Below are 26828 nucleotides of genomic sequence, written 5' to 3'. Positions count from 1 at the left end.
CCACTTTGACTCAGGCTCCAGTTCCAGCTGAAAAATAAACAGCCCCCAGAAAAACGTGATGCTGCCACCATGCTTCGCTGTATAGGTATGTTGTTCTTTTGATAGGCAGTGTTGCGTTTGTGCAAACACACCTTTAGCAAGTTTTTTTTTGTTGTTGTCCCCTCTACTTTCTTCCCTCCAAATTTTGCTGCTGCAGATTGCGAATTTCTGCATTGTAAGACAAAGGTTTTTCTTAATCTGATGGGCAAAAACTTCAACATTGCTTTTGAATTTTGGGAAAACACCCGTGTTCATGTGGAGAAAAATGGGTTTTAATTCTGCCTCCACAAGTTAAAATTCTTTAGTCTTCATGGATTCTCACTCTCGCCCATTCATAATGCCCACTGGTTTGGATTAGAAAAAGAAATGTGGACCAGTATCCCCGAACAGACTTATGTTTGACCACAACAATGTTAAGTTAAAATTGTTATTTTATTCATTAAGAAATTGTGTTATGAAAATAATGACACCTTACCGCATATTGGACAAAATGTATTTCCGCGTTATACAACACACGTGAGACCTCGGCAGTCCCCTGAGCAGAATGGTCCTCTGCTACTTTGATGGCTTCCTGTTCATTTGTCCGATAAGAAGACAGTGTGTATCCTCTCCTTGCAATCATGAGTCCATTTCAGATTGTTTGCCAGGGACAACTTGCACACATTTAGCAGATTCATTCAGCCTTTGTGTTAAGTTTCCCCCCCGCCCCCTTTCCGTTATTTACATCAAACCTGTACACCCTTGCAGCATGCTCAAGGCCTGTTTCTGAGGCAAAGAAGCAAAAAAAGTCAGGGGAATCCTGAAACGAGGGAGGCACATGCAACGCATCTTATCACTTGACCTCATGGCACTGGAAACAAAGGCTGGGGATATTGTTCATCAAACTGCCTTTTGCGCCGTAATGCACACATTTATCACAGGTCGTAGGATGGACCAAAAAAAAACACAACCTCTAAAAATTCAGGATGAACCCGAAAAGCCCTACAACCTTTCCAGCTCAAGTTAATTTGACCTTCTCGAAGCTTTTCATTTCCCATGTCCACTTGTGCATGGCTTAAGTAGTTTTGGCACAACTTTTAACAAGGAGCTGATATGCAAAATTTACAAGCGTTTCAGCCGTAATTGGATCAATCTATTTCCTGGCTCAATTAGAATTGTTATTTAAACTATGAGGCTGTTGATTTTTTGACACTGTGAGACCAAGAAAATACCACCAACAACTTCAAACAGGGTGTTCTCACGCGGTGGCATCAGCATGTTGCAACACAAGAGACCGGTAAGGTCACAGAAAGGCGTACACAAATGGACACCCTTGCAAATTTTCAGCTCCTTGATAGAGAACAAGTTGTGTAAAAAGTACTGAACCGTTAATCAGTGGGACAGTTCATCTGTAAGGTCATCGCACATTTCAGGTGCATTCTTTCATTTTACCCAAAAGCCAATAGACCTTTTTGTGCGTACTGACTACATGAGTGCTTTGTTTGCAATAGCTGTCCGAAGATCAATTATGTTCATTTGTTAGACTGTGGGCGCAATGGGGGAAAAAGTTCTTTTCAGGGTGCCCTCGTTTTGCGACAGTCCAACATCGGCTGCGCTTGAATCCTTTATATTGAAATTGCTATCCGCGGCCCGATATCAGTGAGGAATAATTGATATAGGGTGGTCAGATAGGTATGATTATCCAGCGAGATTATACTGTGGTGTCGGTGTGTTACGAGTACTTTTTCTTCCTCCATCTGCTCAAAATACGGTTGGGGCTGACAAAGGTAAGTTAACCAGGCTTAATATTTACGATGGCAAATCCTTACGGGTGAGGTCAACACAGAGTTGGGCCAAGCCTCAGACTCTGTTGTCAACATGCGGCACTTATTATGAAATAATTTGGAGCTCAAATACGGCAACAAGTGTTTGTTGTCTACAAAGACATTCCCCAAATTCAAAATGACAGAGTGTTTACCACTGCAGTGTAGTAATCAGATAAGCGAACAATTAGACGAGCAGCCGAGTCTTCTCTGTTACTTGTTGACTGCAATTATGACTTACTGCTGCATTAGCGTAGGATAAAGATTAGGTTAAAAAAAACTACACATTCAAGTCATGTTGTGCCCCCCCCCCTTTAGGAATGTGAATCCATCGTAAATCCAAAGACCCCCTGGACTTCCTCTCTATCTGACAGCTGCCAAAGTGCACTACATGAAATCCAAGCAGAGCCGGGGGGTAGAAAAGACACTTAAGGCATGGCTACCACATAATTTCAACGCCACATTTTCTTTACATCAGTCATATCGCATTGGGTTTACAAATAAAAGGGAACGCACAAAACTATATGATAAGTTGAGTGGAACCACAACATCTCTCAAAGGGATGGGAAAAACAATCCATGTATCCTGAAGCAAAAATGGGAGTGCACTGTTTGACTGCAACCTGCAGGGGCGCTGTGGACACATTCTAAATTAGTTTGTGTCCTGAAGAAGAGAAAAGAGCAGTTGGGCTATTTTGACCCAGACCTGGACCAGGCTCCATTATTCTGCTAAAAACTGGCATCCTAACAGGAGCAGAACATTCCAAGACACATTTTCCTATACCAATTATTTAAAAAAAATTAAATTAAATTAAAAAAAAAAACTTTCTTGGTAAGTCAAAATGCCCATTTCTACTTGCAGACTACAATCGAACCTACAGTCGATATAAAGTCTCCATACCCCTCTTCAAATGCCAGGTGTTTGTGATCATTAAAAAAATGAAACCGAAATAAATATTTTCAAAACCTTTTTTAACCACCATAAAATGTGACCTATTTGTACAAATCAATTAAAATGTGAAAAAAAAAGCTCAGCTGTTCCAGGCCTTTCCTGACATTTCTGTAATCACATCTTATCGCCACGGTCCTGTGTCTTATCACGTCTCTCAAGAGACGTGTACAAAACAATTTTCCAGGCATTAAATATACCTTACAACACATCGTCATCGAATGGAGAAAAGATGAACCAACAAGCGGCGTGGCCAAGAATGAGACATCCCTTCACAAGTGATGAAAAGATGAGAGGAAAACTGATCAGGCAAAATGCCAAGCGACCAAGAGCAATACTGAACGAGCTGCAGGTATTTTGGGCAAATACTGTCAGTTTGTCTGATAGATTTATTCTTTTTCAATTGAGTTGTAAAGGTAATACGTCACATTAATTGTGGAAAGTATTTTTTTTCTTTTCACACCAAAGCCTGACATTTAACGGGGGTGTGTGGACTTATGATATCCACTGCACCTGGTGACTCGAGCTACAAACTCCCCTACAACTCTGTTGCCACTGTCCTGTTAATTAATGCAACACATGCAACGGTGATGGTTGGGGACATCACAACAGAGTCCCTGTCAAAAAACCGCAGCGGGACCGGTGTCGCCGCTGGTCCGCGGCAAACAAAACGCTGCGGCACATGAATGGCGGGGAATGGCCGCGACGTCCCAATGCTGTGCCCCTCACATGTTGTATGCCACATATATGGGGTCCAGTTGGTCGGCCAGGAAGCCGTCTCGCAGGTGCATGCGTTGCTTCTCCCCTCTGGAGTTGATGGGGATGACGCCGGGGTCGACCACCACCACCACGCCCACAATGAGATAGTGCTCCTCCAGCACCACGTTGGTGACCAGGGCCACCAGATCCAGGGCCTCTTGCTCCGAGCCTTCCAGTTCCACCACCACTACGAGCAGGTTGGTCCAAGTGAACACGGCGCTTCACATAAAACAGGAAGCAAGTTAGTGAATTATATATCCTGTTTATAAGGGGAGTGACAAAAAAAGCAGCTTTGACTGAAAAGATGTGCGTGTGTTTGTGTGTTGTGTGTGAATGTACAGTAGGTGTCTATGTGTTGTAAACAGCCAATACTTAACTCATTCATTCCCAAAGACGCTTTTAAACGTCTTTGCAGACTTGGTCCAGGATTGGCTGGTACTGAATGAGTTAATACAGGGGGTGGGAAACGTGGACAGATGATTTGCGGCTCACCATTCAGCGATGCTCTTATGCGAACGGATGACAGAGGTCTCGATGTCAATCGGGTGGTATCTCATTCCCCGAAGCTCGAGGGTCTCGTCCACCGAGCCCACCACATAGAGGGCATCATGGCGCTCTGAGATGTGCGCACGCGCGCACAAACAAACACAAATGAATACCGTCTTCCATTCCTTTGGCAGCTTTTTCACTTACCTACAAGAGTTAGTGCAGTTACATGGAGATGAAAAACAAATCTCGTCCATAAATATACAACTAGGAAGTAGGAAATGGATGAATGAGGTATTGTAACTAATAAAATAATACATTTGTGGCCAAGATGCTTTCAATTATTGGAAGGAGAATCAGGTCAGGTTGCTACAACCTCATTTCCTTTGAAATTATGTTGTTAAATCCCAGTTGGGAAATTTTTATTTCTTGATTGGTGATATTTATATGTGAAATAAATGCTCTGGTTGATGTAAAGTATTATTTTTTTTACATTTATAAGCTTTAATATAATAAATAGTCATGGAGAATATCAACATTGGGCAAAAAAATTATGTGATTAAATATTTAGGGCCATAATCACCCAGCACGAAACAGGAATCTTAAATCAAAATTTGTTACCCAATTACGTGACATTCAATAATTTCCTCGCACACACAGTGTTTGAGAATCACCGAGCTTGCGGGAGAGAACACAGTCAGCAAGGGAGTCATTCTCACCTCCGCTGGCATCTGTCAGTTCCGTGCGGCGCAGGAAGCCCAGGTAGCCCGTCCTTGCCCACACCGTGTGCGTGTCCCCGAAGCTGAGCTTGGTGTTAAAGTGGTCCGCGTGCAACGCTTCTTCTCCGTAGACGGTGTAGTAGCCCGTCGCATTATGAGGACTACTCACCCACACCTAGTACACGTGCGCGCGCGCGCACACACACACACATACACACACACAAACGGCACACGGTTGTCACCAATAGGTTTGGCGGCAGTGTGTGGATTGCAAAAAAGGAGAAAACAGGCTGCGCACGACAGACGTGCTTAGACATGGGGTGGTATCCCACCGGCAAAGTAAATCACCACAATAAAATTGACAAGATGATTTTTGCAACCTCAAAGTAATTACCCCCATCTGCCAACAGTTAGCTTTGATTTTTCTATTTCTTGTTTGAGTGCTACTCTTCTTGTACAGTATTACTTTTGTTTGTATTTTTTTTTAATCAGTCTGAAGGCCTTGTACTATGCTGCCACGCATAGGTCAGTTTTGGTACTACAACAGACATCCGCTTTGGTTTTGGAGTTTGACAATTGCTTGTGAAAATATGGTGAGTTTATTGTTATTGTGGTATGTGTTTAGCCCACTGTAGTCAGGTTTCAGCTCACCTCTCCAAGATGAGAATCTCCCAAGGGACCTTTCGTCTCCGTGTTGGCAATAATCACCTTGACTCCAGGAAGGATCTGCAATCACAGCAAGATGACTAAGTCTTCTGCATCGTGTTAAAGAGTGTTTTTTGTTTGTTTTTTGTCACACTGTACCTTCCCGGACTCCATCAGGGGCAAACCGTGCGGGGATCCCCTTTCCACCAGGCGAACCCTGAATGAGATGCAAAAACAGAAATTACGACAAATTTCTAATAGCATGTGCCTTTTCCATCATCTGGAACACTTCAGACTGAATATTTACTGAATGACGATCGATTATTATTTGAGTTTGAGTTGAGTAAATGTAGGTCAGTGCTTTTGACAAGTGTTTACAAAGCCCTTGTTGGCTTTGACTTCCCACAAGTATTTTAAAGGTCACCGCCTCTCACCTGTCATGTCGCAGAGCCCTCATGTCCACGTAAACCGTTGTGGGGTCCGGTCCCGCTGTGCCCTGAGGAACAACAAAGATGCCGAAATGAGCAAGTTGGACGTGAACGCGTCCTTCTGGTTTGCCATTAACACGATAAGTTGTTGGACGGCAACGTTTTTAACCCCGGGAAAATATCGTAGGATTTTTGAAAATATTTTACTGATGCTCAGATTAAGAAGATTGACGCTACAAAAGTAAAACATGCTTTTCAGTTATTCTTTTAAATTTTGAAGTTTGAAAAAAAAAACCCCCAACAAAAAAGTATTTTCATTTCCCGTCACTGCTCGCTAGAATTTGCTGATCGCATGGTTCTGTTGCCTTTTAAAATCTCATTACATGAATAACATGCAAGTAGAATATATTCAAAATGCGTATTTTAGTTACCTGTCTTGTTGACTGGCTGGAAGAAATAATATGGTTCGACCGTTTTGTAAAATCTCAAGTTACATCTTGTTCAAAATAACAATTTTGAACAAATGTATCATTGACAAAGGCAAAACGTTATAGGGACACAAGTACAACATCTTTAATTTATTTATTTTTATTAGTATGATCGGTTTCATTCATTGCTCCCTGCTCTCATGTCCTAAACAATTTTGAGCATCTTTTAATCAATTAAATCAACATTAACTTTGAATTACTCAGATTAAATTCCCAATAATTCTCTTCTCAGTCAATTGGAGTCTTTTCAATTTACAATTATTTTCCTTAACTTTCTTTGCTGATTGGCTGGGTGAAATCGCTCGGTTCTACTGCACAATAGTGAGGTGGTTAGGGGGTTCATTTTGACTCCATGTAACAGGGTTTCTTGCCCTCATCAAAAGCTACCCGAGAACTATGACAAACAAGAAATGACCGACCAAGAACAACAAGAACATTAAAATGGGACATTTCAGACGGAGCAATTGCTTCAGTCGCCTACATGAACACTCACACCCAAATTCCATTGCATTTCTCTGACATTGAATTGCGCTTGCTTTGGATTTGTCATCATTCTCACGCCTCTGCCAAATGTCAATGCAAAGCACCAGCTAGCTATGAGGGTGAGTGACGGCCAACTTAAGGGCGGCAAAGCCAGCGCGCACGCACACACACGGGAGGGCTTTGCACAAAGCTGAGCCTTCATTCGATATGTCATCACATAAAGCCAATTGAGGTTTTAAGAACATAGAAGTTGCACTTTGCACCACTACAATAAATCAACTTTCCCACAGTATTTTTTTGAGATACACCTGTAGTGGTCAACTTGTTAACATGTTACTGAAAACATTGTTTAGGTTTTACAAGGGTGGAATTTTACCGTGGAGGGATTTTCTTTTAATCTGAATTATGGGAGGTTCCACGGTGTCAGGCAATCCCATCAACAAATATTTAATTAGTGTACGTGTGTGATCACCACACATTTTACATGAGCAAATGTTCGAAACGGGCATCCGCTGATTCCTTGTTCTAATGTAAACAACAAAAAAACAGCAACAGCCCCCAAAAATAGCAAGCAACCACTCTTGTCTGACAGTACCTGCTCGAGCAGTTTCCCTAACCTGTTGGGCTGACGGGACACATAAATAAAAGACATTTGTATGCGTTTATGTAGACATGTGGACGCACACTCCAATGCAATACATGCACGCAAAACAAAATAAAGAAAGAATCAAGAGAAGAAAAGATCAACGTTTTTGCACACACACACACACACACACGTCACATTTAAACATTAGGACAGAGTGGACGGTTACATCATTAGTACACCTACACAATCTAATAATTATAATACATCTTGGATTTACAATAATTGAGAATTTTTTGGGGGGGATAAAGTCCATCAATCAAAAATGTTTGGATTTGATTGACATAGAATTGTGTTCAACTCTCAATGCAAAAAAAAAAAAAAAACATGCTTCAAAAATAAATGATTAGAAACACTGCAGCATGGTGGCTAGTAATCAACAAGTCTGCCTCATGGTTGTGCGATTCTGGGTTTGAATCTCAGTTGAGACCTTCATGTACTCCCTTATGTTTATTTGGGTTTCTTGCGCGTGAACATGCATTTTTGGTTCACTGAAGATGAAATTTGGTCATCGGTGTGAATTTGAGTTTGATGGGTTGTTTATCTGTATGTGCCCTGTGATTAGTTTGCAACCGGTCCAGGGTGTACTGTACCCGCCTCTCGCGAAAAGTCAGCCGGGATAGTCTAGTACACCTTCCACCCTAAGGAAGAAAATTGCTATTGAAACTGGCTGGATACTTTATTCATCTTGTAAACTAAATTTTAAATACAAAGGCTAATATTCGCGGTCCGGTAGTCCAGTGGTTAGCACGTCGGCGTCACAGTGCGGAGGTACCGGGTTCAATTCCAGCTCCGGCCTCCCTGTGTGGAGTTTGCATGTTCTCCCCGGGCCTGCGTGGGTTTTCTCCGGGTGCTCCGGTTTCCTCCCACGTTCCAAAAACATGCACGGCAGGCTGATTGAACACTCTAAATTGTCCCTAGGTGTGAGTGTGCGCGTGCATGGTTGTTCGTCTCTGTGTGCCCTGCGATTGGCTGGCAACTGGTTCAGGGTGTCCCCCGCCTACTGCCCGAAGACGGCTGGGATAGGCTCCAGCACCCCCCGCGACCCTAGTGAGGATTAAGCGGTTCGGAAAATGGATGGATGAAGGCTAATATTCATCATTCAGATGACGACACCTTTTGATGTATAACTTTGGAAAATGTTAGCGAAAATGTCTTGGGAACTAAATAAATAAATAAATAGAATCATCCATCATCCAGAAAAAAAAACACATATATACAGTGATCCCTCGCTCGAACGGGGTTCACTTTCCGTAGCTTCGCTGTTTCACGGATTTTTTTTTGTGCAGTGTTTTTAATGCTTTTAACCCTTTAAATCAGAACGCATCGGCGGCGGCGCGTGTCGACAGTACAGTATTTCCAAAAACTGTTATAGTTAGTTGTTGAAAACGTTTGTTTTTTTGTAATTGGGCCTGAAAACAGGTTTTGGTCTTTGATTTCATTGTATATATAGTTAAGTATTGTACAATAACTGTAAAAAAATAATGTTCACTACTTCACGGATTTCACTTATCACTGGTACTTTTTGGAACGTAACCCCCCTGATAAACGAGGGATTACTGTATAAACAGAGAGAGAGAGAATTAAAAAAAAATACTTTTTATATACAACCAGCTTCAACGGTGTCGATCACAAGTGAGTATGATTTAGCATACATCTCTTAGATTGTATCTGAGATTGTGCAGGTGTACCTAATGTTGTAGCCAGTTCGTGTGTACATAAAATATTGTATACCGTGGAGATGACACCTTATCCACGGAATAATCCCCCCCACCCCCACACAGTTAAGAAACAGGTCAAGTCCTGACTGATGACTGCTCACCTGCAAACAGATGGCCACGTTCACCCTGCAGCCAAAGGTGGTGCTCACGGCACGCGCCGAAAGCCCGAGGTCCTTGAAGATCTTGGAGAAAGACTGCGTTAACGCTATGCGAGGCCGCTCCTCCGCCACCACCATGCACGTGCGCACACACGATAGGTTGACGTTCCGCAGCTGAAGATGGGAGATGAGTTAGCCATGAATTCCATACTTAAAGAGGAAGTCAAGTAAAGAAATTGTATTAGGCGGCCACTTTGCTACTTGCCGTCGACGGAAAAAGATATCACAGTTGCTCAGGGTTTAGGTAACAACACACATGGCTCAACATCAGAAAATAGGTGACTTCCCTTTTAAGGGGACATGTTACAGAAAATTTATTTTCAATTGGTAGGAAGTCGTTTTAAACAACCAAGTAAGTCTTTTGTTATCTGCCAACAGTATTTCTAAAATGTGGTTGTGAGTCCAGTGAGAAAATCCAGAGCAGCCCCCCTAAATTACAGTGTAAGCGTGGCTTTCATATGATTCTGTTCTTAACAATTTTTTTTGTCACTGATTTTGGACATCTATTCAATTTTGGTACAAAAATAAATACATGACTCAGCATTTCATTTCCTGTAATCAACATGACAAGATTTGTTCCACAATGCAAGCTTTTATTGACAACTAAAGGTCTGCTCTGCCACACTCAGGCGACATCAATATAACAGGGTCTGTTTAACAGGACAGTATGTTGACTGGACCACACGGTGGCTTAGTTCACACTGCACTTAGGCAAGCACAAAATAGTTTGAATAAATGAATCTCCATGCCCCGCACCGCCCCAAAAAGTGTCACACTCACCCGTAGCGCTTCCGTCTGCGAGCCCAGGCCTTTGGTGCACATTTCCATGACTGAGTAGGAGCAGAAGGTGACACGAACTTTGTACTGGCTGACGGCAGCCAGCCATACACACACGTTGCTTTCCAGCTCCAGAGGGGGAACCAGGATGGACTGGTGACCAGAGTACACACTGTAACCCACAAACATATATGGATTAATAAAAATAATAATAATAAGGTTGATAAAAAGTTGGCAATTGGCAGGAATGAGTATGTGCAGCACAGTTTTTTCAATGAACATTGATGACGGGTCACTGAAAGGTCATTCAGCATGACTACGATGACCCTGAAGGTTCTGCAAGAAAGGAGCAGATAAGATATTGAGGTCATGGAGCGGTCCAGTCAGTCTCTGGACCTCAACCCAAAAGAAAAACCTAATCCATTCTGAACTGTGTGTAAACCTGGTGACCAACTACAAGAAATGCCAAGCGTTTCCCTACCAAGTATTAACTTATGCTTTGGATTAAATATTTCACTCAATAAAATGTAATAAATATAAATCATTCTATAACTTTTTTGGAACTGATTGCTTTTTTTTGTCCCAGGGATTCACTTTATTATTGAAGTGGTTAAAAAAAATACTTTGCTAGGGACAACCCCACTGTAAATATACAACGTGGTGTTTTATTAAAATAGCTTGTGTACTTTTTAACTTGCTCAGCCACATTTGGCGGATAATATATCTGATAATTATACAACAGTGAGTGAAACTCTGATATGATGTATGACCATGGCTCACCTGCACAGGCACCAGAGCGCGAAGCCCAGGCCGCAGTACGGGTCCAGGCAGATGGCGATCTGGCGAGAAGGGTAGAGCTCACACTGCAGCTTGATGGAGCGACACAAAGCACCAGTGGCCGCGTGGGACATCTGTGATAGAGAAAAAGATGCAGGGCATCTTAAAAGATTCATCGAATGTCCAATAATGACAATTTGTGAAAAAAAGAACAACTCTTGCAGTACACACCTTGACTCCTGCCAGGATGCCTGTGGTGGAAACGCTAAAGTCAAGGTAGGCTAACATCTCCGGAGTTGGGGGCTTGTAAATCTGAGGGCTTTTCTTCCTGGGGAGGTCATCTGAATAAACAGATTGAAAATAAATAAAATAAAAACAACATTTGTCAGCATGAAATAAAGGCGTCCGTGTTGTACATCATAACTCACCTGTGTCCAGCACCATCGGCCAACTCTTGACGTCCACTGCAGCAGCGGCCTCTTTGGATTTCAGCAGCTTCATTATTGCTTGAGTGGTCAGGATACACACTGACTTACTGACCTGCAACACGCGGACAGTACTCTGACTGCATTACTACTTCGTGTAAATCAGTGGCAGTTGGTAAGTTTTGGACCTGGGCCTTCAATGGGCATTTAGGGATTTAATCCACTCCTTAATAATGCTATAACATCACAATATGATGTCACATCTCCCCCCCAAAAAAAAACTGTAAATAATGAAAAATACGTTCAGACTGCAGTGCGTGTTACTAAACTGTTCCTAAACACCCGACATTGTACACACTCACTAGAGATGCTAATGCAGAAGCTCCTTCCTACCTGTCTGTGTAGGGTAATTTGTCCACTCTACATAACTACCTCCCCAATAAAAATCCAGATTGAACACAAGCCACTCTGCTGCAAAGCAGTGTTTGTTGGAATAGCCTCCTAAAGTCCAGTTTTTCTAGAAAAGTACACCTTGAAAGTGAATTCTCAATCCTGGTCCGATATCGTCCTCCATCGTAAAAAACGCTTCGGTCGCACATCGAGCGTAACCAATCAGGAGCGATCGAGTTGCCCTTAAACATGGCACCAGCCACACCATTTTTCAGTAGCCTATAATTAATAGTTTACCCACGCCTGGTCGACAGGCTGCGTTGTTACCTCAACAATCATCTTGACGGTGGGAAGGGTGGTGGCCAGGTTCTGCGGGTGTGGAGGTCTGACAGTCACCGGGACACAGCCAGCATACAAGCAGCCATAGAAGGTGGCAATCAGATCGATACCTGCGCACAAACAAATGCCCTGACTTGCTGCTTTACCATTCACATGCTGCTGGCGGGACTGTTTGTCAGAGAGAACCTCAGGGCTATGTTTCGAGTACCTGGCATGTAGACAAGGGCAACATGGTCCCCGGTGTTGAGACGTGCCATCAAAGCTGCAGCCACGCGCTCGGCCCGCTTGTGGAGCTGAAGACAAGACGCTGCACTGGCCACCGTGCCCTACAGAATCACATGGCAAATGTATCGATGCAGCCATGTCTGGCAATGGCTCCTTCATAAACAGTTGGCATTTCAGTTGATTAGTCCAGCGATTCCCAATCTGTAAATCCATGTGTAGTGTGGAAGATGCAAAGTTAATGATGTTTTAATGATGTCCATGTTGTTTTAATTAGGTAGCCCATGGGAGCCATCAATTAAACTTTACTAAGGTCACCAGTGAGGTCATATAAGATCAAAAGTAATTCAAAATAACAGAAATGTACATTTGTAGCTTTTACCATGTTTTAGTAAACAGAAGTTGAACATTGGTAAGTTTCTCGTTTCCAAGAAAAATTCTGATAAAAAGAGCTTTTTGTGAAAGGATACATTTCAAGCAGAACTTTCACTTTGATGATGGTGTTTATCCATGTTGTTAACACCACACTGCTTCCGCACATCACCTCGTGACGTGGGATCGCACCGTACGACACCCCACACCCACTCACACGGAGTGTGGACCAAATAATTGGGTTTTTACAAATGCAATTTTTTTGCGTTTTGGCATTAATTGAGTTAAAAGAAATGCAGAGACACAGCTCCGCAGATGAAAACATACATTCTGAATTATACATGTGCTATTTATTCAACAATGAGACTTGCTTTTCAATTCAGAGCTGAGATAGAAGTGGATCTGCAGAGGTACCTTGGCATTGAGAACAAGGAACAGCTGATGGTCCGGAGTGGCCTGCGCTCGCCACTGGAGCACATCTTGAATGTAGAGGAACTAGCAGTGCCAGGAATCATGGACACAGAGAGACAAATGCAACTTAACACATGAAATGAGGAATACAATCTGTGTTATTACTCTTATGCTAGTTAACAAAAAATATAAACATATATATTTTAACATACTACTGTTGGAAAACAACAGTGAACCTCACTATCATGGATAGTGATTCAAAATGTGTGATGGGGTGATGAAGAGTCATTCCATGAACCCTGAAACCTTTCCTCCCAACCCCACTGGTGAGTACCTGCTCATTGTCTTCCAACTGGGTCACGTCTCTCCCACAGGCCTGTGCGATCCTCTTCCCTGCCACCAGATTGCCTACGATCATAGAAGCAGGCCCAACCTCTGCAGAACGCGCGCACACACACACACATCCATCCATCACTCATTTAAAACAATTCCGACAAAGTATCTTCCTCCAGCGGGCAGGTTTACGGCTGGATACCCGGCTGCTTTTGCCTCGGCTTGGGGAGGTTGGTGACGCACGTGTGAGGGCACATTAAGACATTGCAAGGGTGCAAGGCACCCTCCAAGAAGCGCTGTTTGGTCTCTGATATGTGAATGCCACCGAGGGGGGCCTTGGGAAGCGTGTTGGCAGGCACCAGGGCCAAGCAGTAAACACCCACTTGGTGGATGCTGTCGATGGCCTGGAAGAAACACAGGAGAACTGGGTTTTTTTGCATATATTTTCATACACGGCTATAACCACTTGCACGAAAGAACGATATCCATTGCAAATGCTTTACAGAGATACTGTTTTGATGGGATTTGCTAAAGAATTTACGGAAAGTACACGCCATTGTTTCATATGAACTTTCTGTCAAGTTCAAATAAAGGCCCACCGATTGTCTGCCACAATGTTGTTAAAATAAAAAAAAAAGTTGCAGAGTCGGCACCTGAAGGATGCGGCTCATCCACTGGAAACTGTCTTCCTCAGAGGCATCCGGTCTCTGCTCCGCCACCACGACAATCCTCTCGTCGTGTAGCACCGACACAGAAAACACAGCTATCCTGCAACGCACCGGGCACAACAACCCTCGTAAAAACAATCTTGGGATTTGAAAACTCACATGCCACAATAACAATCACACCTGCGCAATCTAACAAGATCCAACAGGATAGTTTTACTCAATATTCGGTCTTATTTTGCTCGATGAGACATATTCTTTTGAGAAAACCACAATGTATCCTAAGATGAACACTATCTGCTGTGTGACTTACTAACTTATGAAAACACACTATTAAAACAACATTTTATCACATACACAATCAAATGCAAGCATAAAATATATGGACAACACTGTATGTACTGGAATGTTTTTGTTGAAGAGGCTTTAAGAGGGCCTGGTGGGATGGCGTGTGACGTCAAGCAAGTCTGCATGGGAGTTTTTGAGCATCAGCTGTGGCCAATAGCAGGCCCAACGCGAGTGTGTATTTTACCATCCTCATGATACTCAAAAGGGTCGAAAAGTGAATCCGCAACGGTGGATGTGTCCTTATACCCATGCCTAGCATATCGGATCTCCTCTGATTGTGCAGGTGCACCTCAGGTTGCGGCTGGTGGGACTGACTAACAAATTGTCGGGTCTTCTAACCTGCCCCTGTAAACAAACTTCATGGGCTCCACCGCGAGAGCCGTGGCAACAACGTCGTCAGCGTTGTGCCTCCGCCCACTGACCACCATCAAGCCATCCATCTTCCCTACGACGAACACGAGGCTGTCCTGGTGGCAGAACACAAAGTACACATTTGGAAACCATTCACTATAGTCTTGGGGCTGCATTTACATTGCATGGCTCAAATGACAATATTCACTTTTTTTTTTTTTTTTTTTGCTCTCAAGTGTTGCAAATTGAAAATGTGTCGGGGCAGCGTGAACAGAAAAAAATGTACGAGTCAGAGATGCGACGCTTCTGAATGTGGATTCAAATCTGATATGTAAATGCTAGTGCGGCGTACGCGCACAGTTCGGATTAATAATCCGTCAGTGGTAGCTTGATGTCCCTGAAACACTCCCACATCTGCCTCACCAACACAAATAAATACTGTACATAAAAAAATACCTGCTGACAATATAAATGACAGGAAAAGCATGAACATTTGAATATGGTCTCAAATTGCCGCATTCGAGGTGCTTCCATCATTAACGAAGGAAAATGGAGTGTCGCAATCAGGAATTTTCCCTTTTAAAATCAACTGTGGGACGCGTCAACCAAGGCCACCCCCCCACCCCCAACCCATTTATTCTACTTGTAATATCTAAAGGGGAAATTCAACTGACGCCACTGCTGTAAATTTGTGTTGCACACCACACAAAGAACACGTTTACCAGGAAGCATGTCGAGTGAAGATGAACTCAACACATTGGTGCATGTTTTGAGCTAGGGAGAGTGCCTCGCTCAAGAGTACCTTGGAAACAGTCAGGAAGCAGACTCTCCAACTACTACTTGCCAATGTTCTAGTACAGTGGTTCTTAACCTTGTTAGAGGTACAGAACCCAACCAGTTCAAATGCACATTCATCGAACCCTTCATTAGTGAAAAATAGAAATATGACTTTTTACAAATTCAAGACATTAAAAAAATGCATTTATTAAAACCAGAAAAACGTAAGTAAAATTTGAAGATATAAGCATACATTTTTTTTTGTGCACAAAATGAACCGCGCATGACGTACTATCACGACAGTCACACGTTGACTACGGAGCGAACTAAATTTTCCCGCAGCACTGATTGGACAAGCAGTGTCATGTGATCATCTGCAGCCAGTGATGGCCAAGCGAGCGTGTCGTAACTAATTAACATGTTGAGTCGGGTGTGTCTTAACCTCCACGGCAGAGGCTCCGTCAAACCCCCGAGACCGATTCACCGAACCCCGAGGGTTCGATCGAACCCAGGTTAAGAACCACTGTTCTAGTGGCAGTGGGACTTGAACCCTGAGCGAGTCATTACAGATATACTGCCACCTCCCAAACATGCTAAATAATGATGAATATTTGTAGTTCTGTATTATTATTTAATGAGTGTTTGTAAACGTCTCACAAAAACACTATGTATTTTTGAGTTTAGTCTGCCATATTTCACATACTGTACAACTGAGACACATTGAGGCCTGGCCCCGAATCAACGCGACAGATGTCAAGGGCGCTGCACAAATTCTGATTCCCGGCTTCACTGATTTGGAAAAAGTCAAACGGCTCATTCAATGAGCTATTTGCATATTCCATCTCAGATTATTTTCGGGAGCACACCGAAGTGATGAGCATGCGGTTAGAACTGTCCAACTCAATTTAGGGTGTTATTTGTGTCCGCCGAACCATTAATGAGGGCTTTTTGTAACCAGGATGCAAGTTTAAGACTTTTAGTGCTCACTGGAGGTGTTTTTGGAATTGCTTTTCGATCACTATTGGTTTGTGTTTGGGATGCAAAATATCTAGGTGTCACATACAATTATTGAGAATTGATATGACTGCAAGTCAAAGAAGCAGATCGAATACGGATAAATGAACACAATGGTGACTTTCGTTGAATTAAAAATGAAAAACATAGCAGAGATTTACAAAAACATGCAGGTTTAAAAACGTTGCATTAATTGCGTGATAGGGAGAACTTACTGGTCCCACAAAACCCAGCAGGGAGGTCCTGGTGAAGGTTCGATCACCGACTGGAATTCCAGTTGACGTGACTGGTGTGGTCTGCGCCAAAATGTGACCATTAGCAGTGGCAAATGCAGAACAACTCATATTTGATCACAGTAATTTGCCAGTGAGAAGGAAAGTTATCCAGATACAAAGATATGTACAGTTTTAACCAAATACATATTGGAAGAAAAGGATGGATATCTACGGTATTTATACCATATACCATTTTCTAATCAAAATAGAAGAATTGCTTCAAGTGTAGCATGAGAAAATGCTTCGAGTAAAATTTCATGTAAACGTCAGCATTGAGGTAGTGTCCGGTGTGACCTTGGCAAAAAAACAAAACAAAGATAACCTTGGATTACAAACGTCATGTTTTGATGCCGTTTTAATTTTCTCCACACCTCTCTCTCATAGAAACTCTTCACGCCATTTTTATATCGATTGTGGACGTAATCAGAACTGTAAACCCGCTTCTAAATGTGAACACTATAGATGATGACTATTTAAAAAAAAAACAATTATTGCGCTAAAGTTGTCCAAAATAGGAGTTTTTTAAAAATGTATTTTAATGAAATATGCCGCTGATAAAACTTTACTGCTCCTGATGGTGTGATATTGCTCACAGTATTTTATGGTGATGCAGCAAAAGCATTTTTCCCCCCAACATAATTAGAAACACCCACCTCAAATATGTTCTTGGTCATGCCCTGAAGGCCGTAATAAGCCGCTCCTGTGCATCTTGAGCTCACGCAGATTTCTCCCACCTCGTCTGTCTGACAGAGGTACGGCGTCCCCTCCGCTCGCACCACACATACCAAAGCTGTAAAATGACATTCAATCAAACATCGGGGCCATTTTTCAAGTGCTGTCATTTAGCATGCGATTGTGTACGGCACCTCCGGGCATGACCTGTCCCACATCCTGCACAGTGAGGACAGAGAGCTTCTCCTCAGTGTCCACGCGGATCACGCTGTGGCTCAGCCCACCCATAGACAACACCGCCTTGCCCGGTGAAGGGACGCCCGTCTCTGGAGGTCTAAAGGTCAAAGTCGTATTCACTCGATTAGCAAATAATCAAACCGAAGCTCAATTAGGTGGACGGACAGTGAAAACCAATTAGTTATAACTAGGTGTTTGGGCAAATCTATGGTTGAAGGAGTTTTACAGAGCTGGAATGCCTTTGTATGAGGTAAAAAAAAGAGACCCACAGAGCAGTGAAACAAGAACACAACGACCACACGAACGCAGGAGCTGCTGTAGATCACAGCTCACACCAAGACACTCAAGAGGCAGATTGACTGTTTATTGTTATATGTTATTATTGACTTTTACTGTTTATTGTATATGTTAAATCGCTCCATGTACAGCACTTTGTATGCAGCGATGGCTGTTTGAAAGTGCTCTATAAATACAGTTGAGTTGAGTAGAAAAAAAAGGCAAGATTAACAATGCTTGCCGGGGTTTTTTTGTGTGTGTGTGTGTGTGTGTGTGTGTGTTCAAATACTCATTTACAGTGTGTTTAAATCTCCCTCAAAATGCTGCATTTTTACTTATAGCAAGTGGGTCTGTCGCATATCCAAAAGCATAAAATAACCAAAAAGCTGCAGTAACGTCATCTGACCTCCGGATGGCGACAGTCATGGCTTCTGAAGAACTGGCACATGGACAGATCACCTCGGGTCGCAGCCCACGTGCCTGGAACACGTTGAGAAAGGCATCGCAGGAAGATATTGACCCTGTCGCATGGCATCATTCGCAGCACACAGCAAATAGAGAGACGCACAAACGAATTTGAGTCAGTATGAAGAATACCAACATGAAGACAAATAGGCGACGTTGTGTGCCATTTGATATTTTTTGTATTTTATTTGATTGCACGCGGACTCACATGGGTTGGCTCCGTCGGCTACAATCAGCATGCGCAGAGAGCTCAAGCTGATGTCTCGCTGGTCTCTTTGAGCCAGCAGAGACCAGTGCATGTCCCTCGACTTCACCACGGCCACCCGCGCTGGACAGCGAACATCACAAAAAAACATGTTGGACACGTCTCACAAACAGATGAAATCATACCTGACAGATCAACGTCATGTTCTTAAACAGATTCCTGGCATTTCCTTTTATATCAACGGGGAAAGATGAACTAAACTGGGTTTTGCGACTAACTCCATCTAAAGATGGCTGACACACATTCACACAGACCGACCGACCATCACCTTTGTATGCGTGTACTTTCTGTATCCACGAGAGAGGGTTGACTTTCATTAAGGAGTAAGGAATGCTGATCACATGCATCCGATTCATGACGCTCTGCGATGACAAGCAAGGAGATAATTAAATTTCACGGTCATCATGTCAACGTAAACAAGCTTCGAGTTAAGACTTCATGAGAAACAGAAACCAATGAGGTGTAGGGTAGTAGCCATGCATTCGGATCCTGATTACGTCAGTGCATATCTGCAGTTCAGTGATTCCCCACGGTTCACCGATTGCATATCCGGTCTAACTAAAGAGTTTTTATTTTATTATTATTGTGCATTTTTATGCTTGCGTTTTGTTTTTGTTTCCAAATACCGTTTATCACAACAAGCAGGCTACTGATAATAAAAAAGATTTTGACGCACTCACAGTGAGAACCCCATGCCATAAACCCGCTTCTCTCTTGAAGTCCAGCACATTGGTTATGGTCTCAGCTGTGGATCACAAAAGTTGTACATCAACAAAGACACCTTTAGTAATAAATAGTAAAAAATGCAGAGGTAGTTGAAATTAAAAGAGTTATTTAGAGCAAAATCGGGACAAGCAGAGCGGACGAGAGAGGGTGCCTTACATTGTATCTTTGGTAAAAGACCTGATGCAAGCAAATCATAATTGATCGAATGCAATTGACATCGGCACTCACCTTCAGTGTAGCCGCAGGCTTGTGTGAGAGCCTGACAGTGAGCCAGCATGGCTGAATGGCTCACTGTGATCCCCATGGTGCTTCCCTCCTTGCTGGTTTTATACTGTATGGGGGACAGCAAGGCAGTTTGTATCAAATCGAATCCAATCCTATCACCACAATAATCATATTGTTCACAGTCTCGGGTTGCTGGGGCCTTTCCCATTGTCACCTCCTGCCTTTCAATGTTGAGGCCAAAAAAAAAAAAAAAGAATCCTTCACCTCTATGTAGGCTATGTCATTGCTTGCTTCGCGTATGGGAGGATGCCAGTCTTTGGGAGGCTTCGCAACATGCTTCCCATCAGTCACAAACCAAAGCAGGCGGGGCCAGCCTAAAGAGGAAGGTAGATGAAACTGCTTGAGAACCCAAAATATAACAGTCAAATCGAGAGAACACAACGAGCAGCAGGCTTTACCTTTGAATGTGGCTACCTCTCCAGTTTGTGCTTTGGGTAAACCTTTCTGACAGGCGTCGGTGGTAAGAGCCAACGTCACGCCGCAGCTGCCAAGCAAGAAGCCAATTTGTTGACTTCCAGCATCCTGCAGGATGAATAAAAAAGAAAGAAAGGTTGACACACACATACAGTGTTTCCGGTTTCTTTACTTCTTTTTGCCGGACACAACAAGCCAATACCTGATCATCATATATGACATTATGCTGAGAAAACTACTGTACTGTTTTGAGAGGAGACGGTCATTCATAAATTATGTCTCGAGAACGGTGGGCGTCTGATGTAATAATTGAACTGGAATAACAATCCTTTCACTTGACACCAATCTCATTTGTTAGTGAACAGCTTCCGCAAACAGCATGCTGATAAGGGGGAATCAAGCACACGCATTAATATTCAGCGACTACAACTCGTGATGGCGAATTTGTTTGCGATGGATGTGCTTGCTCATTTCCAATGCATTATAATGCTCTTGAAATAGAACACGGAAAACAGATGAGGCCGTTGCGACAAATAACAGCGATATGGCTGCTAAAAACAAGATGTTTTTCAGCAACGAATGAATGTGCTTGGAGATGAGAATAGACAGCTGAATAACAGTAACTGGAGCAGTCAGAGAGGGGAGCATTTGTTACCCGCTCAAACACACAAATTGAACAACTACAATGCAGGATCTGAAAGGAAGTGAACAGGATTGGGCATTTGACATTATTTCCCCTTATTGAAAGGGGGATCAATTAATTTAGAATGCTCTCGACTCCCATTTAAGTGCCTTTGTCGTCCTGAGAAGTTCGCATGGTGGAAGTCTGCAAGGATACGGCCCACTTGACTCTAATGTCCAATGGGGTACCTCTTCCTTTTTAAGTGTCATGCGGAGCAGAGGAAAATGAATCAATAAGTGCAAAGTCTTCTATTTTTTGGGCTTTTACCTTTCTGGTCAGCGGCACTTCAATGGGTACAGGCACCAGCTCTGCCAGCAGACAGCCATAGAACGCCACCATGAACATTACGGGGTCGTTGTTGGGAAATACAAGGGCGACCTGTGGATGAATCAGATCCGGGGGCTGTCAAGATTTTTTCGTCACACGCCGCATCGTCATTGCCCTCAGGTAGCTGGTTATAGTAGCGAAACCACATCCATTTTGGAATTGCTAGGAGGGTAATGGTATGCCGAAAATGACTGTTTTGTACATCTGGGTTTTACACGACAAGTCAGTCGAGTAAGGGAACAAAACAAAAGGCTTTGTGGAAATATACGAAAACAGCGGTAGTTTGTCTTGCATTATTTTTACTGTATTTATTAATTTTATTAGGAAATGATGGATTGAGAGGGGTGCATAAGCTGAGCTGCACTGTGATTGTTTCTGGACCATTAGACATGTACGTAGAGCGCGAGAGGAAGGGTTTAACTGGGCCACATCAAGGCTGGATGTGGCCCGTGGATTTTGACACTTGTGAATTAAACAGACTGTTGTAGGTTGTTTGGCCACAATATTATGTGATTTCTCTTCATTGCTGAGTACACAGACCTGATGCTGGGGTTGAGATGATAGACGAGAGGACAAATATATGTCGGGTGGTTAAAAATGAGGCCAAAACATGTTCTTTAGAAGAACAACAACCAGATTATACAGAGAATACACTCCTACAAGTCCCTTTTTTCTACTTCATGCTCTGGTCGTTTTGGCACAAGTTTCCCCTCTGATTATGTTCATGTTTCATCTGCCAGTTTTTAAGCACCCAAAAAGTATATGTATATGTTGTAATATAAAAAATGGCTGCCACAAAACACGTTTTAAGACTTACTCTATCGCCAGGCACAAGCAACGGTTCATTCCTGGTGCTCAGCTTGTTGAGAAGTGTGTATGCCAGTTTCTGACTGCGGGTCCAGAGTTTGCCTGCAATGGTTAAAACACATTATTTAATTAGTTTATTCGGTGATTTATTATTTGAACCTCAAAAACACTCCAAACGCACCAAAAGCAATTGAACCCAGCTGCGGAAATCTCTCGCTTTGCTGGGTTCTGTGTAAATAGCAAAGTTGGAAAAATGTCTCCCCTGTGACTCTTCTGCATCAGTCTTGCGGCATTTCTTTGTCAAACAGGCTTGTATTTTAACGTTGCTCTGGGGCAACAGTCCTCTTCATACCTTACCATAGGTGAGGGTGTAAACAGGCTTGCCGGCGTTATCAAGCGCCGTCAGACAAGGGCTCTTGGGCTGGGTGGTTCCCCATCGTTGCAACGCTGCTGTCAGGGAGGCAGGCCAGTTCGTGACCACTCCGAGTGGCTCTCCCTCGAGGGGACACGTCAACTGGCCTTCTGGCTTTGGCTGGTTTGGGTTGGGTTGCTGGACTAAATACACAGAATAAAATGACATGAAGCAGCAAATCTTTGTTTTGACAACAAGATATGAAATTGCACACATTGGTTCGACAATGCAGTGGTTAGCATGTCTGCCCCACAGTTCAGAGGTTGATGGTTTGAATCTCTGCTCCAGAATTAATTAGCCGGTGCTCTGATTGCAATAGGGACACATTTCTTATCATTAAAGCATTTGTCTCTCATACTCTTCCTCGGGTGCCATGGTTTTCTAAAAAAAAATATGCCAAGGTTTGAATTGAATAGAAAATATGGTCACATGGTCTCTTATCATTGCCATGGCAACGCCAGATCATCTACTGTAGTAAAATATAACAAAACCGGATAGATCGTCTACTTGCAGAGTTTACGTTTTTGACACGACCACATTCTCTGTGGCAGTACGTTGGAATTGTGGTTAGAGTCCCAGACCAGGAGTTATGAATTTGAATATCTGCTCGGCCTTCGTGTGTGGAGTTTGCATGTTCTCCCTGTGCCTGTGTGTGTTTTCTCTGGCTTTCTTCCACATTCCAAAAACATACATGTTCCGGTTCACTGGAACTAAATTGTCCTTCGGTATGAATGTGAGTGTGACTGGTTCTGGGTTTCCCCCCTGCCTCTCGCAAAAGGTCAAAGTGAACTGGGATCGGTTCGAGGCTCTATTAACAATGAATGGATGGATGAGAAAATTGAACACAGGAACTGAGAGAGGATATTTTATTCCCCAAAACCATGTCTCTTATACCCATAACCACTTGGTGGCGACAATGCTGCAGTGCCGTCAGCACACTTATTCCAAGCATAACCCTATGGCGACGTTCAGCTGGAGTTTTTTACAAGGTAGCGGCAAACCTGTGATTTATACATCTCTCGCAGAGGGAGGCTCACAAGTAATACGAGGGGGACTATTTGATGGCGAGATAGTGGGGATTGAGAAAAGGGTGGAGGATTAAAGCCATATATTGTGTCCTGAACAGTTTTTTTGCCTGCCCAATTTGTGCTTTCGAATTCCATGCCATTTGTGCTTTCCAGATAAAACACAAAAAGTCTGCAGACGCTCCCCCCCTCACTCTGCCAGAGTGAGGAGAGCCTTACAAGTACCTGCTGGTGTGTTACTAATCCTGCTGCGTTTTCATTTGAGAAGTGTTTATTCAGGCTGGCAAAGTACCACTCTAAAAGCCACGATGGGCTGATGGGCTGGTCAGGAATGAAGGAAGAGAAAAAAATACTGGTTCACAATGTGTGGCAGTGTTTCTGTGGCCTAGCTGTGTTAGAATCCCCTGAGCACACCTGGTGGTCTCTGATCCACAGTGGGAGGTGTGGGTGGAAACAACAAAGAAAAACAATGACTTATCTAAATGTGTACTTGGATGGTTTATTTGTGAGGTGTGGCAAAGGGCTTGGTATAGCAATAAGAAGAATGGCACACAGTCGAGCACAAATCTTGACCAAGGTTGAAGTTACTGTTCCCCTTGGACTGCCCTCTACTGTGGGGTATACTGAGGCAAGTTTGAATTAGCGTTAATATGGCAACGATGGAACCTGTAACAGGGTTTTTGGATTCAGCGGTGCTTGTGAGTCAGCAGTAAGGTTATTATAGTTAACAAAAACGCATGGAATAAATAAGGCGAACATTGGAAAAACTTTTTTGTTTAAATAAAAGAAAAAAAGAGTGCTTAAAACAGGGGTGCCAAACGTGTTCATGTCGCGGGCCTGGTTTTAGTTAGAGTTTCCCTTGGAGGGCTGTTATGACTGAAACCATATGAAGAAGTCAAGAACAAGGGTTTATTCACCTGTTGTTGAAGTTACTGTAATGAGGGGTTTGGTAACAATAACATTTTTACAGTATCACTATTATTTATTACATATGAGAATTTGAAATTTTGGTACAGATTTTAGCAAGCATCATGAAAGTTGACATCTTTGATTTGCTTTCCCGGGGCGCAGAAAATGATGTGGAGGGCCAGATCTGGCCTCCAGGCCTTGTGTTTGACACCTATGACTTAAAACAAATGAAAACCTTATTGAAAATACATTTTACATTCATAAAACTATAAATATAGCACGATTGTCCTTCATTTTTGCCTTTGTCAATTAATTTCTTCCATAAGCTTTGGGCGTTTATTTTGAATTTATTTATTTTGGTTTTATTGTGTGGCTGGACAAAAGCAGCAGCAGCAGCCCGTTTCAAAAGCTCCACTATTCTCCTTTAATTGTACTATTGAACCCTTGATCACTTGTATTAATTTTTTCACAATTAGCCATTCCATTTTTTTGGCAGTGTATATCAGCGATCGTTAACATGTGTACTTGTAAATCTGTAGACCGTCACAACAGCTCCGTTCTCGTTTTTATTTGTACTTCCACCCTTCATTGTTTCTTCTTATTCCTGAACTACAGCATTTCAGGGGTACTCACCGTCCATGAGCTCCTCAAAGTCATCCACAAAAAATTCTCGCAAAGGCGGTCGCTTCGGTCTTTTCAGCGTGTTGAGCAGCTGCTGGATTTTGGAGGAGACGCGGCTGTTGACTGGAACACCTACACAATGGCATTGCAGAGTGGATGGGATGATGAGAAAAGTGGTTCAAGGAAAAAAAAAAGGCAAAACAAAGACATTGACGGAGGCGTGGATGGTAAACGAAGGAAAGGATTAGTAAAATAGTAGTCAGATCCATTCATGAGGAAAATAGATAGTTGAGGGGAGAACACACAACGTCAGAAGACTGGTTAGCACACCCAGTGATCACTCAACCAACAATAGATAAAGGCCCACAGGTACTTCTAAGTTAATATTTTAGGTCAGCAAACTCTTGAATAACCCTTCCAGGAAGCTTAATCAGCTTGTGAGGATCCGCCTGCTGCCTAGCAACCATTCATCTCCTCTCCAGCGTCTGAGGCATGAAGCCTCTCATGAGGTGTGTGTGCTCAGCTCACGGCAAGCGGCTTCAACATAAGTTGCTATACTCCAGCCAAGACCTAACATGTAACTTTCTGGTGATTTAATTAATTACACATCACAGGGTTGGGCTTTAGGCCACCAGAATTGTTTTTCGACGGTTAGTTTGGAACGTAGTGGTGCTTTTCCCTGCACAGAGCCAGTTGGGTTCAGTTTCCTGATAAAATAAGGTAGTAATGCAGAAAAGTGCAAAAACCGTGCCTCAGTCAATGCAGTATCGGACCGTCTGCATCATGGAAATAAAAACTTTAATATTTAAGCCATGGTTTTGTCCATCTGAATTCATTCTGGGTTGGGGGAGAGACAAGTGTCAGACATTCCAGCCACGGGAGACAGAAGCCACAGCTGCATACAGCCCGCCTGATGCGTTTTTGTTCTATAATAAGGCCGGCTCACACAGCCTCAGTCTGCTTGTATAAAGGCGCACACACACATTGGGATGGCACATGCGAGGGGCAGTGTGGCACCCGATGGACCAATTAGACATAGACGACAACATCTGATGGCCCCGAGTGCCATCCACTCAAAAGCTATGATATATTAATGTATTGTAGCAGCAGATGAGGACTTGTCATGGAGAGTAATTAGCATACTAGCGCTCGCAAACTACACCTTTTTCGACACCCAAAATAGCATGACTTTCAAAAAACTTGAAATCTTCACCACATAGAAGTAGACCAGAATTTTAAGACTTGACTGGAGGACTATGACAAACAAGGAGATTCTCTCTTGTGCCCATTTCATGACTGTGGACTGTCTGTCTTGTGTATTTCTGTTCTTAGACTTTCTTCTGCCATCGATATTCCTCAAAGATTCCCAAGCATTGCATCGCATTGCTTGGTCTTGCAATATTTTTGGACTCCTACAGTGTCAGGTGAGGTTGTTTGAAAGCCTATCTTTTCAGCATTTTTTTAACAGGATTTTTCTATGTGCATGTTCACCATTAGTTTACACAGAAGAACATCAACTTTGGAATGCTGTAAAGGGGACATTTAATGAGAAATTGACCTTTTTTGTTAGCATACAATTACAGTAGGTGGGTCTCTGTCGTGCCTTTCCACCCAAGTATGAAAGTGAAAAAGTAAATCTTACCTGTTATCATGCTATCTACAAAGTAGCTGTAATCATTTTTGCAAAAATGCCTGCGAGTGATCCATCCTGAACGTCACAGCCCCACTGTAACATAAAAGTGGGGCTGATTTCCATAATAGGATAGGATGGGTGAGGATCCAAAGCCATCTTCAAGCGACGGTAAGACTGCACTGTTTGAAACACTATCATGCAGGGGCACAATTAGGAAAAAAAATACCCACATCCCCCATTGGGGTGACGCACCCATGCTATCATGTTAAAGCCAAAA

The 26828-nt window shown here is 43.0% G+C and overlaps 1 protein-coding gene across 2 annotated transcripts in view; it reads right to left on the bottom strand.

Annotated features, from left to right (window-relative positions):
• Positions 1–452: 452 nt before the first annotated feature.
• LOC147198080 (disco-interacting protein 2 homolog A-like) overlaps positions 453–26828 on the bottom strand; it is a 77238-nt gene continuing 50862 nt past the window's right edge. Inside the window, exons 7-39 of one of the 2 annotated variants that reach the window (XM_086124179.1) lie at positions 24931–25050; positions 22309–22506; positions 21962–22053; positions 21085–21195; positions 20120–20243; positions 19926–20035; positions 19665–19767; positions 19391–19455; positions 18979–19072; positions 18654–18773; positions 18387–18501; positions 17662–17801; positions 17449–17585; positions 16736–16816; positions 14718–14845; positions 14019–14133; positions 13568–13769; positions 13367–13467; positions 13036–13116; positions 12236–12353; positions 12016–12137; positions 11302–11413; positions 11105–11214; positions 10877–11007; positions 10100–10268; positions 9263–9433; positions 7393–7422; positions 5833–5894; positions 5558–5615; positions 5405–5479; positions 4754–4928; positions 4041–4164; positions 453–3767 (exon numbers count right to left, since the gene is read on the bottom strand). In XM_086124179.1, the coding sequence (XP_085980305.1) occupies positions 3515–3767; positions 4041–4164; positions 4754–4928; positions 5405–5479; positions 5558–5615; positions 5833–5894; positions 7393–7422; positions 9263–9433; positions 10100–10268; positions 10877–11007; positions 11105–11214; positions 11302–11413; positions 12016–12137; positions 12236–12353; positions 13036–13116; positions 13367–13467; positions 13568–13769; positions 14019–14133; positions 14718–14845; positions 16736–16816; positions 17449–17585; positions 17662–17801; positions 18387–18501; positions 18654–18773; positions 18979–19072; positions 19391–19455; positions 19665–19767; positions 19926–20035; positions 20120–20243; positions 21085–21195; positions 21962–22053; positions 22309–22506; positions 24931–25050 (3947 nt within the window). In that variant the 3' untranslated portion in view covers positions 453–3514. The remainder of the gene's footprint in view (positions 3768–4040; positions 4165–4753; positions 4929–5404; positions 5480–5557; positions 5616–5832; positions 5895–7392; positions 7423–9262; positions 9434–10099; positions 10269–10876; positions 11008–11104; positions 11215–11301; positions 11414–12015; positions 12138–12235; positions 12354–13035; positions 13117–13366; positions 13468–13567; positions 13770–14018; positions 14134–14717; positions 14846–16735; positions 16817–17448; positions 17586–17661; positions 17802–18386; positions 18502–18653; positions 18774–18978; positions 19073–19390; positions 19456–19664; positions 19768–19925; positions 20036–20119; positions 20244–21084; positions 21196–21961; positions 22054–22308; positions 22507–24930; positions 25051–26828) is intronic. The other variant, XM_086124180.1, reaches the window with a different exon arrangement.

This window comes from Hippocampus guttulatus, chromosome 11 (assembly GCF_054856545.1).
Source record: "Hippocampus guttulatus isolate MCC_2025c chromosome 11, RoL_Hgut_1.0, whole genome shotgun sequence".
Classification (NCBI taxonomy): domain Eukaryota; kingdom Metazoa; phylum Chordata; class Actinopteri; order Syngnathiformes; family Syngnathidae; genus Hippocampus; species Hippocampus guttulatus.
The sequence above is the reverse complement of the archived record's forward strand: the minus strand, read 5'-3'. Positions and strand labels throughout refer to the sequence as shown.